Source organism: Colias eurytheme, chromosome 4, assembly GCF_061535395.1.
Source record: "Colias eurytheme isolate Ceu_HAF_F1 chromosome 4, ilColEury1 Martin Lab GWU primary, whole genome shotgun sequence".
NCBI classification, from domain to species: Eukaryota; Metazoa; Arthropoda; class Insecta; order Lepidoptera; family Pieridae; genus Colias; species Colias eurytheme.
In genome coordinates, this window is record NC_142983.1 from 10,856,047 (window position 1) to 10,870,978 (window position 14,932).

Below are 14,932 nucleotides of genomic sequence, written 5' to 3' on the forward strand. Positions count from 1 at the left end.
GTGTACGTCGCTCAGCCGTTAACTGCTCGAGCTGCCCGTGTACGGCCGCTCTAACAGCATTAAAAGGAACTTAATTTGTAGTAGTAGCAATAGGAGTCTGTTTTGTTATTATTGTTTTTAATGGTACTAACATCAATAAGAAAACAAACAGAAATGGTAATGGTAATGGTGTTGTAGTAGAAGAATTCAATGTTGTGATTATAGCTGTTGTTCTTATTGTTTCTATTAATAATACTGTTACTGTTGTTGTCGTAGTAGTAATATTTGTAGTAGTTTCTGCTTTAGCTGTTGCTATTATTGTTTTTGTAACTATCATTATAACAGTTGTAGAAGCAGTTGATGATGTTGTTACTGGTACTATTACTATTGAAGTGGAAGTAGCTCTTGCCGCTGCCTTTTCTCTTGTTACTATTGCTGTATCATGTTTAAACTAATATTAGTACTATGCATTATATTTGTCTTTTGTGTGTGCAATAAAGAATCAAATATATTGCTCTTATTATCATAGTTATCGTTGCTACTATTGCATCATTATTTTATTTTATTTGCAACTCAAACACATATAACAATAATATAGGTACAATACTTATTTAGACATAGACATACATTTATTTACAAATCATAACACACACAACAACTGACAAAAATAATAACAAAACACAGAACATTACAAATAAAGCAATAAAAAAAAGAGAAATAAATTTAACATAAAACCTTAATGACTAATTGTTATTGCAATATCACCATTGCTACCTATCGTATGGTCAGACTATCAAGCATCCCGGCATACCACATCCCGCGGGACGGCAGCCTGGAGTCGTACCGCGACTTCCTGGACCTGCTGCCGCCGCAGGAACGCGCGGAGTCGGTCGGGCAACATGCCTCCGCTGATGTCGCTACACAAGCACAGGTAAGTGATTGCGTCAATTGTTAGAAAATGGTTCAACTTATTGGTAAATGGTTTTTTTGACGTGACAACGTCTTATAATTCGATAGAGCCGGATGTACGCACGAAAAAATGACTCATGCGGCGTTATCTCGCTCTGAGGCGTTCCATAGGCTTGAAGTGCAAGCGAGAGTTCGGAACGAGCGACAAAGATGCACAATCGGACGTTGTCACGTTCTACTATCGTCAGTAAACCGACTTTACAGACAACCAATTTTTTTCTTAAAAATCGAATATGTGTGCGTGGCTGCGTCTGCGCCTATATTCAGTTAAGCAATTAAAGCAGTGCGAATCAGGCCTTCGAGTGATTCACTTGTTCCCTACTTACGTATCTAACAATTTCTGGCGAGGAATATTGGTTTAACAATATTCAGACGATGCCGTTGTGTTTTTTCATTCATATAAAACTCGTGAATTAATTGAGCGTTTTTCGGTATTCCTCATCGGATTTCACCTACCAGTTGAAAAATTCAACCAGATTTTAGCAAAGCGTTTGATTTAATGCACTATGAAGAGAAGCTTAGAACGATAATTATAATTAGTATTTATGTGTCCCTTCGTAGATGGTTTGCGTCGTATCTCCAAAATAGTTATCAAATTGAGATTCAAAATTGAATTCTAGAGCGAGACTTATAGAAAATTGTCGACAGTATCTGGAGTTCCACATTTGGGGCCGTTGTTGTTTAATTTGTTAGTGAATGTTTTACGTATGGTCTCCTACTTATGTCGTACTTAATAAAAATATTCGAAAGAATTAAAAATTTCTTACCAAAAAAATTGGATAGTAATATTTTGTTGTGCTTATTCAAGACATTTCATTGCACAGGATGCACTCATTATGTGTTCAACTCTGTTTGCTCTCGCCTCGACTGGTGGAGGCGGTGGAGGGGGAGGGGAGGATCAAAAGGTTATTTATTAAAAATATTTTACTTAATTTTGTTTTTTTGTGTATATTGATACATCAGTATCAATTACCATCATCAGATGAAGATGATGGTACTGATGATGCTGATGATACTGATGATTGTAATTCTTTAATGATACAATGCAATATTCCTCTTACCAATCGTGTAGTTTTTCTTATCAAACATCAACTGTAGTTGGTAAGAAAAACTAAGCCGTCATATTACAAAACTATTTTGTTACAATTCCATAGGTAATATATGTAATTTACGTTATAGTTTTATTAATAATAAGTTTAGGTGTAATTGACTTTGTGAAAAAAAAAACAACCCAATCCAGGTGGACGAACTAGCAGCGGAAATGCTAGTGAAACTACCGTCTAAAATAGACGTGGAGACCACTGAGCGTATGATGGGCCCCGAGATCGTGATGCCCATGTGTGTGTCTCTATTGCAAGAGATTGGGTACTATAATGTGCTGATATCTGGCATTACGAGTGGTTTGAAGGTAAGTGGTAGTAGACTTTTTTGGGCTTGTTATATTGTATTAAAAAATTGCTCCAAACAGGTCTATGTCAACGAAGGAGGAAGAATTTTCAAGATAGGTTCCGTAGGTCCAAAGATACGGATAATTGATCCCAATTAATATTCTTTTTATATGCATGTGTAACTTTTTTGTCAGCCTAGATATAAATAAATAAAATGATATCAAGTGCAATGTGTATTTCTACTGGCGAAAGAATTTTCAAGAATGGTTCATTTGTTCTAGACATAATCTTATATATAAAAATGAATCGCAAAATGTGTTGGTAAGCGCATAACTCGAGAACGGCTGAACCGATTTCGATAATTCTTTTTTTATTATATTCCTTGAAGTACGAGGATGGTTTTTATGTAGAGAAAACGTAAACATGTACCACGGGCGAAGCCGGGGCAGACCGCTAGTTTCCAATAAATTACTAACTGTCAATTTTCTACTTGTGTATAATATAATGAAAGGTTACAAAATTGGGGTACTCTATTCTTCGGGTAATTCAACTAGTAATGATGGGGGAACGAATGTAACCATGAATATTTTCTGACTTAAAGTCGGAAAATTAAAATTGTTTGTATGGTCAGGAATTACGTCGTGCCATCGAAGGGCTGGTGGTGATGTCAGAAATGCTAGAGATCATGTACACGTGTATATTTGAGGGAAGGGTGCCGGCCTTCTGGCAGAAAGGTTACTGAGTAATTTGGCTCTAGTTCATCGTAGAGATTTGTAACTTTTTGTTGAAGTGACTTTTTAGATGCTCTTTCTTTGTGGTAATTAAATGAGATTGAGTTGGTTGGCTATGCAAGGTTCTGATGGCTTTAGAAATTTTCAGTTCTGTTGTTTGCTCACTAACACACACCATTTTCTAATATGAAATAAATGTAGTTCTTCTTTCCACGATTCGAAGGGAACGTTCTAATTGATTTCATGAATTGTTTGTTGTAATCTATATTTTTGTAGAAGGTTGATAGAAAATTAGGTAGCCAGAATTTGGAAAAGTTCCATAAATCACACTCATCGTTTTTTTCAACTTTTTCATGATTTTCACGTACGAAGAGTTGTAGATGAGTCCTGTTGTTTCCTCGTTTTTGCTTGAGCCGTTGTGTGCGTTTGTGCAGCGCGTCCCTCGATGAAGCCGCTGGGGTCGTGGTGCCGCGAGCTGTGGCTGCGCGGGCTGCACCTGGGCGGCTGGGCCGGCGCACCCCGCGCGCCGCCCACGCTGTGCTGGCTGCCCGCGCTCGTGGCGCCCACCGGCTTCCTCACCGCCGTCATGCAGGTGAGCAGTCCCACAGCTGGGCGGCTGGCCCACGTGTGTGCTGTGAATAGCATTCATTCTTCATCCGAACCGCGAGGGACTGGAACATGCTTCCTGAGTATGTGTTCCCCGCGACGAGTACAATATGGGGGTCTTCTAGCGAAGAGTGAACGGGTACCTTCTAGGGAAGCGCGCTCCATCATAGGCCACATCTCAGCTTACCATCAGGCGAGATCGTGGTCAAACACTTCCCTATCACACAATAAAAAAAAAATAAAAAAAAAAGCCGAGCCGCTGAAGTGCGGATTGAACTGTCGTCAAATGTAATGGAAGAAGTTGGAAGGTCTCGGAGCATAGGATAGATTTCGACAGAACTTACGATAGATACAGAAAAATTTATAGCAAGTATGGATGCAGATTTATTAGCTGCATATTGTAGGCGAAAATCCGAAATTACTTTCGCTCAATCCTGTTCAATACAGCGTAATTATTCAGGACACTTATTTTTACAGACCTGTTTTAAAAGCATTTTTTTCTATCACTGTTTCTCTTTACATTTGTCTTGCATGCAACAAGATAACTTACCCACATAAGATCCAAAAACCCATGATAAAATAACCCTTCACTACAGACGACAGCACGCGGCGAGGGCTGGCCCATCGACACGCTGTGCTGGGAGTTCACGGTGATGCCGCTAGAGGAGACCGCCTTCGTGCGACCGCCGAGAGACGGGGGGGTTTATATACGGTGCGTTTAGTTTTATAGTATTGCTAGATTCTATAGACATAATTCTAGTGCTATTTTGGTCCCTAAACGTGATTAATAAATAAAAATTCTCAACCGCCTGTCAATTTTTTGTAAATTTAACAATATTTTTCTTAAATATTTACTAAGGTAATAAATTCTTGCTTGTATATTTGAGCTCTTACATTGGAAAAAGTTAAATTTGTAAAATGAAGAAAAAAAAATAGTCTGCATCCTATGCCACTGCCTTCAACTATTTAAACCTCTATATTTTTTTTATTTTTATCAAATTTATTTTATAGCGTTACAAACCCAAGAATGAAAGAAAAAAAAAACATTTATTAAAAAAACTCAAATAACTAAAACTACAATTTTCCAGAGGGCTATACCTAGAGGGCGCGAGTTGGAACAAGAAGGAGGGCTACTTGCAGGAGCCGCTGCCGATGCAACTCGTATTTCCTGTGTCGCCGATACACTTCAAGCCGGTTAGAAGTACGGGACGGAGGTTGAAGAGTTAGTTTTATTTGTATAACTATTAACTAGCGACCCGCCCCGGCTTTGCACGGGTGCAATGCTGATACTAAATACACTACAGAAAAACTGTGAACGTTGTATGTATGTATGTATATATAAAAACATAGCGGCCCGCTCCGGCTTCGCACGGGTATAAAATAGATAGCCGGGCGGCCGGCCGGTACCGGTACGCTACGTCCCGCAATTTTTTAATCTGTAATATCTTCGAAAATATTCACTTAAATCATACGGTGTAAAGGGCCATATAGATCTATATTAAATGAACAATGTATTCAAGGTATTTAATTGGTTAAGGGTTAATGCTGTATTGATTAAAATCGCATCGAAAATTAGCTATTATTTGTCGTAAAAAGTAAAGGACAAACAAAAGTTATTGTGGGTTATCCATAAGAGATAGACATATACCATCTCGGACTTTTCTGTAGACCTTTTCAATGTGTATAATACTTAGTATGTACATTATTTTGATAAAACTCGTAGGGTTCAGCCTGCGTTTGCAATGTAAGCGGAAAAAATGTAATTTTTTACGACATCACATTAGAAACCTCAAAAATAACAGTACTTCTCCACTATTTAATGGATGTTATTATAGATATAAACCTTCCTCTTGAATCACTCTATCTATTAAAAAAAACCGCATCAAAATCCGTTGCGTACTTTCAAAGATTTAAGCGTACAAAGGGACATAGGGACAGGGAAAGCGACTTTGTTTTATACTATGTAGTGATATGTATTGTCAAATTAGTGCCATATCACACTAGCGGATTGCGAGCGGTTTCAAAGCGGAGCGGGTGCGCAACGAATACGTTGCGGGCGCGCAACGAACACGCCGCGGTTGCGCAGCGAATTCGTTGCGGACGCGTCATTTTGTATACTCTCGCACAAAAGCCAGCCCTTCCGCCTTGCCTAACTTCCATTCAATATTTCCATCGTTTCTGTAGCACTCAATTTTTTAACCGTACTGTGGAAATGCACTTACTTAACAGTTAACTAAAGATGTAATAACAACTGGAGTTGTTAAAAAAAGGTGCTATAAAATTGAATTACTAGGACTTTTAGAATGTACCATACATTCCAAAAGTATGTAACGACTGACCAGTATAATCTCTCCCATAGCAACGTATGTTATAAAGAGATTTTGTGAACCTAATTATGAGCAAAGTGATAGTGAGTTGCTGGTTGCTTGATAAAATTTTCTATTCACTGCTATTTATCTAATAATAAGATAGCCCTGTTTTAGTTAAGGAGCTTTAACATTTATTTCACTAATGAACTTTCTTAATGAGCAATTAAGTTATCTGATTGCATTTCGACCAAGATTTAATAGATAAAACAATACCCTAAACATTAACATGTTATGAAACTCGTAAAAAATAATGATCTCATAATTATTATACTATCACAAGTTATAAGTAACAACCAGCACGGATTCCATTTTGTTAATGAGTGTACATGACTGCGACGTAAACGTTGCGCATCTGCCACGCGTCCGCAACGAATTCGCTGCGCAACCGCAACGTATTCGTTGCGCACCCGCTCCGCTTTGAAACCGCTCGCAATCCGCTAGTGTGATATGTCACTTAGTGCTCTTAAAAATTTCTCGACCGATTTTAAACAGATTTGTATATTTTCTACTGGCACGCAAAAGTAGGTTTTGTTAGAATACTCTGCCCATTTATATTATAGAAATTCTTTACGACTTAATTCAAACCTGTGGAATATACGAATAGAAGACTCCTATGTTATTTGACAATGACTTGAAAAAAAAAACAAAACATTAACTTTCAGTGTATTCTAATTTACGCTTACAGCACATGCAACAGTAAAATAATGAAAGTTAAATATTGTTTCAGATCGCTACGTGTGTCCAACATATTATTATCCAAAGCGAATGGGTGCATTCGTCGTGGCCGTGGACTTACATTCGGGGAAGGAATCTCCGGACTTTTGGGTGAAGCGTGGCACTGCACTACTCTGCACTTTGGCTACTTAGTGTGTGTTATTTTTAGTGTTGGTTGAGCTAATAAAGAATATTTTTATAAACTGGTTGTTTTATTTATGACTATGTATTATTTTAAGTTTTCTATGAAAAATAGGAAATGGTATATAATAGGTACTTGACTACAAAGAGTTCGTTTGATATAATAATTATAGATCAAGAGCCCACGACGGCCAGACATTCCTTTCTTTAATAAAGTTGAAAGTTTCTCTGTATATGTCTCCGATAAAGATAAGAACGACTAGCGATTATCAAGTCTGGGTTGTGGTTACTTTGGCAGGAAACAGGTAGTAAGGGTGTATAAAATTTTACCTAACTTTCATTATAGTTTAAAAGCTAAATTTTATATATGTTACTTGGGGACCAATAAAAAGATATTACCTTAAGAGCCAGACAGTTTTCATGGTTCTTACATCTAGCCAGACACATTTAAAAAATAACTAACATATCATCAAATTCACATAACTACCTAAAAGCGTAACAAATATGAAATAACCCACTAAAGCATTAGTTAACTATAATTATTAAAAAAATAAAAGTATAATATATAAGATATAAAGTTATTACTTATCTTTTACGAGGACTTAAGCGCGTCACACACGGTGAAGATACTTTACCCACATACCCACAAAATTTCGCGTCATTTGTAACAGGATGGCGGTTCTACAGGGGTCTTAGTACGCAATGACAAAAATAAAAATGATGGTCTGAAGGCTGATACCGGATGCGTTAAGATACTGTAATATAAAATATAACAGTATCTTAAGATAAAATATTATAGTATCTTCACCGTGTGTGACGCGCTTTATGTTGATAGAATTTCACATATCCCGATGACTTTTTTATTGTGTCATCGAGATACGTGAAATTCTATCAACATAAGTCCCAGTAAAAGATAAGTAATAACATTATTACTTATATATTATACTATTATTTTTTTAATAATTATAGTTAACTAATGCTTTAGTGGGTTATTTCATATTTGTTACGCTTTTAGGTAGTTATGTGAATTTGATGATATGTTAGTTATTTTTTAAATGTGTCTGGCTAGATGTAAGAACCATGAAAACTGTCTGGCTCTTAAGGTAACATCTTTTTATAGGTCCCCAAGTTACATATATAAAATTTAGCTTTTAAACTATAATGAAAGTTAGGTACAATTTTATACACCCTTACTACCTGTTTCCTGCCAAAGTAACCACAACCCAGACTTGATAATCGCTAGTCGTTCTTATCTTTATCGGAGACATATACAGAGAAACTTTCAACTTTATTAAAGAAAGGAATGTCTGGCCGTCGTGGGCTCTGGATCTATTATTATTAGATATATATTTAATTCTGCATTTTGTCAATTCAAAAGCGCTTCTAAAAGAAGTCGAGTGTTGTTTGAGTGAGAATACATAATATGGCAATGCATAATGAACACATGAATAACTTTGAGCTTACATGATGAAAACGCCTATGAAGATTTATGAATAGAGCCAATGTATTCCTGTTTTTTTTTTATTTTACTTTAAAGTTCTGATGATTTTAAAATTAAACACGTAAGATATTAAAAGATTAGACATTTGTTTTTGGAAATATTTATAGTTGACGCCATACTTTCCCATGTATGTTTTATCAGTCATTCGTTTCCAAAAATAAACGAGTTAAAATGAGAATTATGCATGCATTAACTTAAGAATTTCCTGGAATTTTTGCACATTAAATCTTCATATATTTTTTGTTCCTCACATTTCAAAACTATACTACACAACAAAAGTAGGTAAAGAAGTGAAGGGTGAAAAGGAAAAGCAATGAAAAACTTAATTTTTGAATATGTGTATATTGTATATTTACATCTTAAAGAAGTCTTACAAAGATTATTATATTAAACATGGCTTTACATTACACACTAATATTATGCAGATACAATAAGATACAGTATAAGTACAATTTAAAAAATAACAGTCTTACTACAAAACATAATTTAAAACTTGATTCAATAGTTGAAAATTCAAAGGTGTATATTTTTGTAGTAAGACTTGTACATGTAAAAAATTATTACACATTCGTTCTTTATTGCATAATAAAAACATATTTCACAAAAGAAAATTAATATCATCAATAATGGTAAGACGAGTTACATATAAAAATAGGCACAACGTACATGGAAAATGTGTTCCTTTTTCGTCTATTTGACTATACTGCGAAGGCATGGCATTCTTCGCTTCCGGAATTAAAAAGCAAGAAAAACGAATAGAGATTACTCCTATTAGGTTTTTTCTTTTTACATAAACAAAATAGCTAATCATTTGTTTTTGGGGATATTTTCAGTTAGTTTATTGTACATTAATGACACCACACTTTCCTATGTACAAATATGTTTTATCAGTCATTCGTTTTCAAAAATGCATTAAACCCTCGTCTGTCGGAACACAGATCTGAGCCAAAAATTTTGTACCCGTTGTCTGTCGTGGCACAGATCTGTGCCAAATCATCGCCGGTTGGAAATTAGCTCATTGTAACGCAAATATAGTTCAAATCTGCATAAACGACTATTTAGTTGATAGCTTATGAATTACTGAATATTTAAAGTCCATCACTTAATAATTTGACCGATAAATATTCGAAATATAACAGTAATTATGTCATACTTTAGTCGAGTAACTTTTAAATTTTAAAGTTTTAAAAAATGTAAAATTTTGCGGAAAGTTGATAAACGGTAAGTATTTATTGTTCTTTTTATTATTATTCACTATATATCCTAATGTTTATGTGCCGAAATAATGAAAATTACCAATAATTATACCACAAATAATGGCTCCAAATATGTATCTACCATTTCACTGTACGTTGCTTAGTTTTTGACCCCTGGTTAATCGTATTTTATTTTTAATATTTTATTTGTTTTTTACATCATTTTACAAGAAATTTTATGAAGATTTTTATAATATAATTCAAAATTTTATACTGTGTTCCATTTTAAAGATATTTCGTTTTCAATTCAGAACCGACAATAATTTCCCCCGTAAAATTCGCGTACAGGATGTTCGCATATTGTATGAAATTGAAAAATTTAATTGTTCGTCTTCAATTAAATTTTTCAATTTCATACAATATAAAATGTACATATGTTTTGTTTATATTGATGGGTATCGTTTTTGTGGTATTTATTGTCCTCAGGTTTAATACGATATAATCAACTATACAAATTATAGTCCGTAACCTCTATGGAATTCCTTTAATTTTAGTATATTATGGTTAAAAGTGTATATTATATGCTGGAAAAATAGTAAAAAAAACCTACATCGGGAACAATGGTTTTCACTATGACCTATATATAGGACAAAGTGACTATGTTACTATGTAATTTGTGTAGGACAAACTGGAAAAGAAATTTAACACATTAATTGTACAACATATTCTTACCTTAATACAAATGCAACATATTATTTTTTATTGGGGAACCATATGTTTCTGAAAAAATAAAAAACCGGCCAAGTGCGACTCGGACTCGCGCAACGAGGGCTTCGTACAAACTTATTTTTTTAATTATGCTGTAGGTATCTTTTAATTCATATTTTAGAATTCTTTATCTGTGCTATAAGACGTTGCTATTGTAAGTTTTTATAACCTTGCAAATGTCGAAAATTACGAAAATTTGCAGCATAAACGGTTGTATCTTTTGATTGCGTTGGCATATATTATGTTTGATTCTGTTTTTATTTTGTTTTTCTGTCGTCTCACAATTTCAAAATGAACGACAACACGGGAGTTGTCATTTTTGAAACCCAGATAGTCCAAAGATGTTTTTACACATATTTTGGGGTTATTTTTTTAAAACTGGAAGAATGTTTTTTTAGAGTTTTGAACCTCAATACGATTCGCGCTTCAAGGACTCCGAACAAACCTACTTTTTATTATGTTTTAACTTCTAGTGTTTTTAGTGAATTTTTCTTTATCTGTGCTGTAAAACCTTGCTTTAAACCAAGTCCACTTAACTTTTGACCAGTAGGTTTTGATTCCCTTGCTAGTAGTTGCGGTTTTCAGAATATGCCGCATATGAATATTATTTCTTCTGATTGCGTCTTAAATCTTATATCTCCATACCAATTTGCATGAAAGGAGAATGGGCAAATTGGGCCTGAAACTTGGGCTAAGACCAATACACACGAAATATTGTTTTTGTGATAGATCATTACACATACCTTACGAAAAAAATAAAATAAAAAAATTAATCAACCGGGTTCTTGTACAGTCAAGGCAAAAAGTTTTATTTATTTGGCTATTATTTTGCGCACAATAACGGTGTTTTTAATTCGAGTGAAGTAAATATAAATCTAAATGTCACTGGAGTGACTGAGTTTAACCACAAAAAACGTCTAACTACGTTGAATTATAATAAACACGGTATAGGTACCTGTTACAAAACATAATATTAGTGTATTTCGGTTATTAGAAGGCTTAAGATTAGTACGTATTTGTAAGTGAAAGTGAATTGCAGTAACATAAAGATATTATCATTGTCTTATAACAGTTATTTACTGCAAAAAATATTATACACAAAGAAATAAAACTTGATGTGACTGTACAAAAACCCGGTTGATTATTTTTTTATATATATTTTTCCCGTTATCTATGTGTTATGATCTATAATAAAAACAATATCTCATGTGTATTGGTCCAACTCAAGGGTTCAGGCCCAACTTCCATAGTAAAATGCCCATTCTCCTTTGGTATGGAGATATTTTGATACCCGAGAAAGGACATAGGCTACCTTTTATTGCGAAATATGTACCACGGGCGAAGCCGGGGCGGACCTCTAGTATGTATATAAAAATGAATCGCAAAATGTGTTGGTAAGCGCATAACTCGAGAACGGCTGAACCGATTTCGATAATTCTTTTTTTATTAGATTCCTTGAAGTACGAGGATGGTTCTTATGTAGAGAAAACGTAAATATGTACCACGGGCGAAGCCGGGGCGGACCGCTAGTGTATTATAAATCTGAGTTTTTAATGTGAATATCAAGTTAATACATGTAGCCGTTCATTAGTTGTAAGTTGAAATTATTATTTTTTTTTTATATAAAGTGTAATTAAAAAAATCATGTTATTTGCGATTATTCTTATATCTGTTTTATAAAACATTGCTTTTTACCAAATTTAAAGATTTTATGTAGGTACTTGGGAAGTACCCTGTCGGTTTTGATTCCATTGCAAAAGTCAAAATTTGCTAAAAATTGCAGCATTAATGGCTGCATCCCAAAGGGTTTGGTTTTTAAGGGTCCAGAACCCTAATAGGATCACGTCTGTCCATCCCATCTGCCCATCTGTCTGTCAAGACCCATTTTCACAGGAACGCGTGATGTGACAAAAAACTGAAATTTATATTGATTACTTGAGTCGATTGAAGCTGTGAAAAAATCAAACTTATAAACCAACGCAATCAAAAGATAAAGCCGTTTATTAACTCAGGCCCCGGAATCACAGACACAATAGAAAATCTATTGTATCGTGGACCGATCGGGCCATTCGGGGCTCAATGGGTTATGCTGCAAATTTCGACATTCGCAAGGGAATCGACACCTACAGGGTACTTTTCGTGTACGTAGAGTTTTGAAATTGGGGTAAAATAAGGTCTTATAGCGCAGATTGAAGAATAATTTCGAAAAACATAAAATTTCGGAGTTACAACATAATAAAAATGTTGTGTGGTTTTATGAAACCACGGTAAAAGTGAAACTGGTCGAACGGTTCCGAACACTGCCTTATACCTACTCGGCAGCCGACCGTCACGCGACATGCGCTACACAGACCAAAAAGTTTGAGACGATGTAATAAAAGTTTCACTTTAAAAATTGGTTTGTTCGGAGCCCACGGTGTGCGAGTCCGACTCTCACTTGGCCGGTTTTTTATTCTTATGTACTATATGTAGTACATTCGTAGGCCGAATGTTAAAGCTGATGTAGATCGCTGTCTGAAGATTATTTTTATTTGCATTCATGACTTTAAATAGCCTTGGAACATTACTTATTTAATAAAACGAATTAAATGCATCATTTGCAGTACGCCTGCAAATATAAATCTACCCTCTCATTTTGTAAATGACTAGCGATAACAATTATTGTATTTTTGCCTTTTGGTGTCAAAACTGCTTCTATTACCCAGAAGAAGAATGCAATTTTTCTATTTGAAGATATCACATTGCTGTTTAAACTACATAATCAATAATAACTTATTTGTTAGGTAACCCTAAAATAAACTTCCGTCTTGATATTTTAATTTTCTTTCGAAAATAAAAATTTGTATTTGATAGAATAACCTTTTCTGATTCGTAAGCATTTGAGTATCAAAAAAAGAGAATTCAAATGGATCCAAACAACGATTCTTATGGCAATGGAAGACAAGACACTCCAAGGCTTACTTTAACAATAGGACGTAAAAGTATTTGAAATCAAGAAATATAACTCTGTATATTTTGTCAAATGAACAGATAATAATACTAACACGATTAGTGTTTGGGAATTTACAGCTTTTAATTCCTGATACCAGGATTCTTCATGAAATTCTACACATAACACGTCTTACTTTATTCCAATCAAAATATTTTTTAAGTTTCATGCTGTTTGTGTACTATGGACTCCCTAAACTACTGAACCGATTTTAATACAATTTTACCGATTAGTTTATATCTTAATTACAATATGCTTGGAAATACTGCATGTATTGAAGTACAACTAGATTGGATAGCGTTCATCACTTTCCTGATCACATTCAAGTGGAACCTCGTTGTAATAAATCGTCGTCTCGAGGCGGTCGTTGTGTCCGAACTCCGATGTATAAGAAAAAATGAACAGAAGTTAACGTTATTTATGCTAAGTTGCAAATATTCCTATTTATTGGCCAATGTTGGCGTCAACACCACACATTACAACCACATGAGTATATAAATAGTACAGACACAAAGCTTCATAAGAATTTTTTTTTCTGTCAGTTAAGTAAAATTTATTTAAGTAAATAAAACATTTAGATGTATAATAATTGTTTATTTATTTTGAATCTTTAAGTTTATTGATTTTTATCCTTAACATAAGCTGTATTTAATAAAAAATATTTAAAACTCGAATTTCCGAAATTTTTGATTTATAAGTTAAATGTAACGGTTTATAATTAAGTTATGGTATAATTAAATGTAGATTTCACTTTTGTACAGCTTAGACATTTTTCTGTATGGATACAGTGCCTTTCGATTTGTAGTTGGACAACATTTCATTTTATAGGTACTATATTATAATAATTAAGAGCATGAAAGAAAAAAAAGCATTTCTTCATAATGCTATTGTTACCACAAAAAATATTTTAGAAAAAATAAATTAAAATTAAAATTGATGTGGAGACGTTATACATACAGACGTTAGAACAAAGTCCACCATAAGAATGAAGTCATTTAGGAATAAGACGATTTTTAAACATTAATAAAAACCTAAATATTTTAAAAAAGTAAAAATTACTGTTAGTTTTTATCTAGTTTTGATTAAAATAAAAATAAAAAAAAAGTAGCAAAAATTTTTGAAATGTTCTAATTTTGGAGCAGACTGTAATGTCTGTATTTGTATGAACATATGTGGAGATCGCGTCCACTTATTTTCATGCGTAAACGATGATATTCATACTCAACTTTCTCGAATTTTTATAAAATAAACCTATGTTTTTGTTATATTCACTCAAAAGATTGTCTATTCTAGTGTGAAAATACAAAAATAAAAATCTAAAATACCTTGATATTATTTTATTATGAGTATTTTTCTTAACAATGTCGTATTTTTTCAAAATGTGTGGGAAAAAATGGTTCTAATAAATAAAATAAACATGCCAGGGAGTAAGTAAGGTAACTAATATAAAGTTTGGTTATCTAGTTAGCATCAAAATTTACAAGAGTGTCACAGGTTAAAGTTTATATCACAAATTTTAATATCGAAAAAAATCGGCAAATCAGCGCCGACCGCTCGAATTTCTCCGACAGACAGCACCTT

General features: G+C 34.0%; 1 protein-coding gene across 1 annotated transcript in view; it reads left to right on the top strand.

Annotated features, from left to right (window-relative positions):
* kl-2 (dynein heavy chain 2, axonemal kl-2) overlaps positions 1-6,944 on the top strand; it is a 67,201-nt gene extending 60,257 nt beyond the window's left edge. Inside the window, exons 76-83 of the mRNA XM_090101535.1 lie at positions 769-910; positions 1,773-1,853; positions 2,189-2,488; positions 2,968-3,076; positions 3,502-3,659; positions 4,270-4,385; positions 4,762-4,895; positions 6,770-6,944. Coding sequence (XP_089957661.1) covers positions 769-910; positions 1,773-1,853; positions 2,189-2,488; positions 2,968-3,076; positions 3,502-3,659; positions 4,270-4,385; positions 4,762-4,895; positions 6,770-6,909 — 1,180 coding nt within the window. The 3' untranslated portion in view covers positions 6,910-6,944. The remainder of the gene's footprint in view (positions 1-768; positions 911-1,772; positions 1,854-2,188; positions 2,489-2,967; positions 3,077-3,501; positions 3,660-4,269; positions 4,386-4,761; positions 4,896-6,769) is intronic.
* Positions 6,945-14,932: the final 7,988 nt, after the last annotated feature.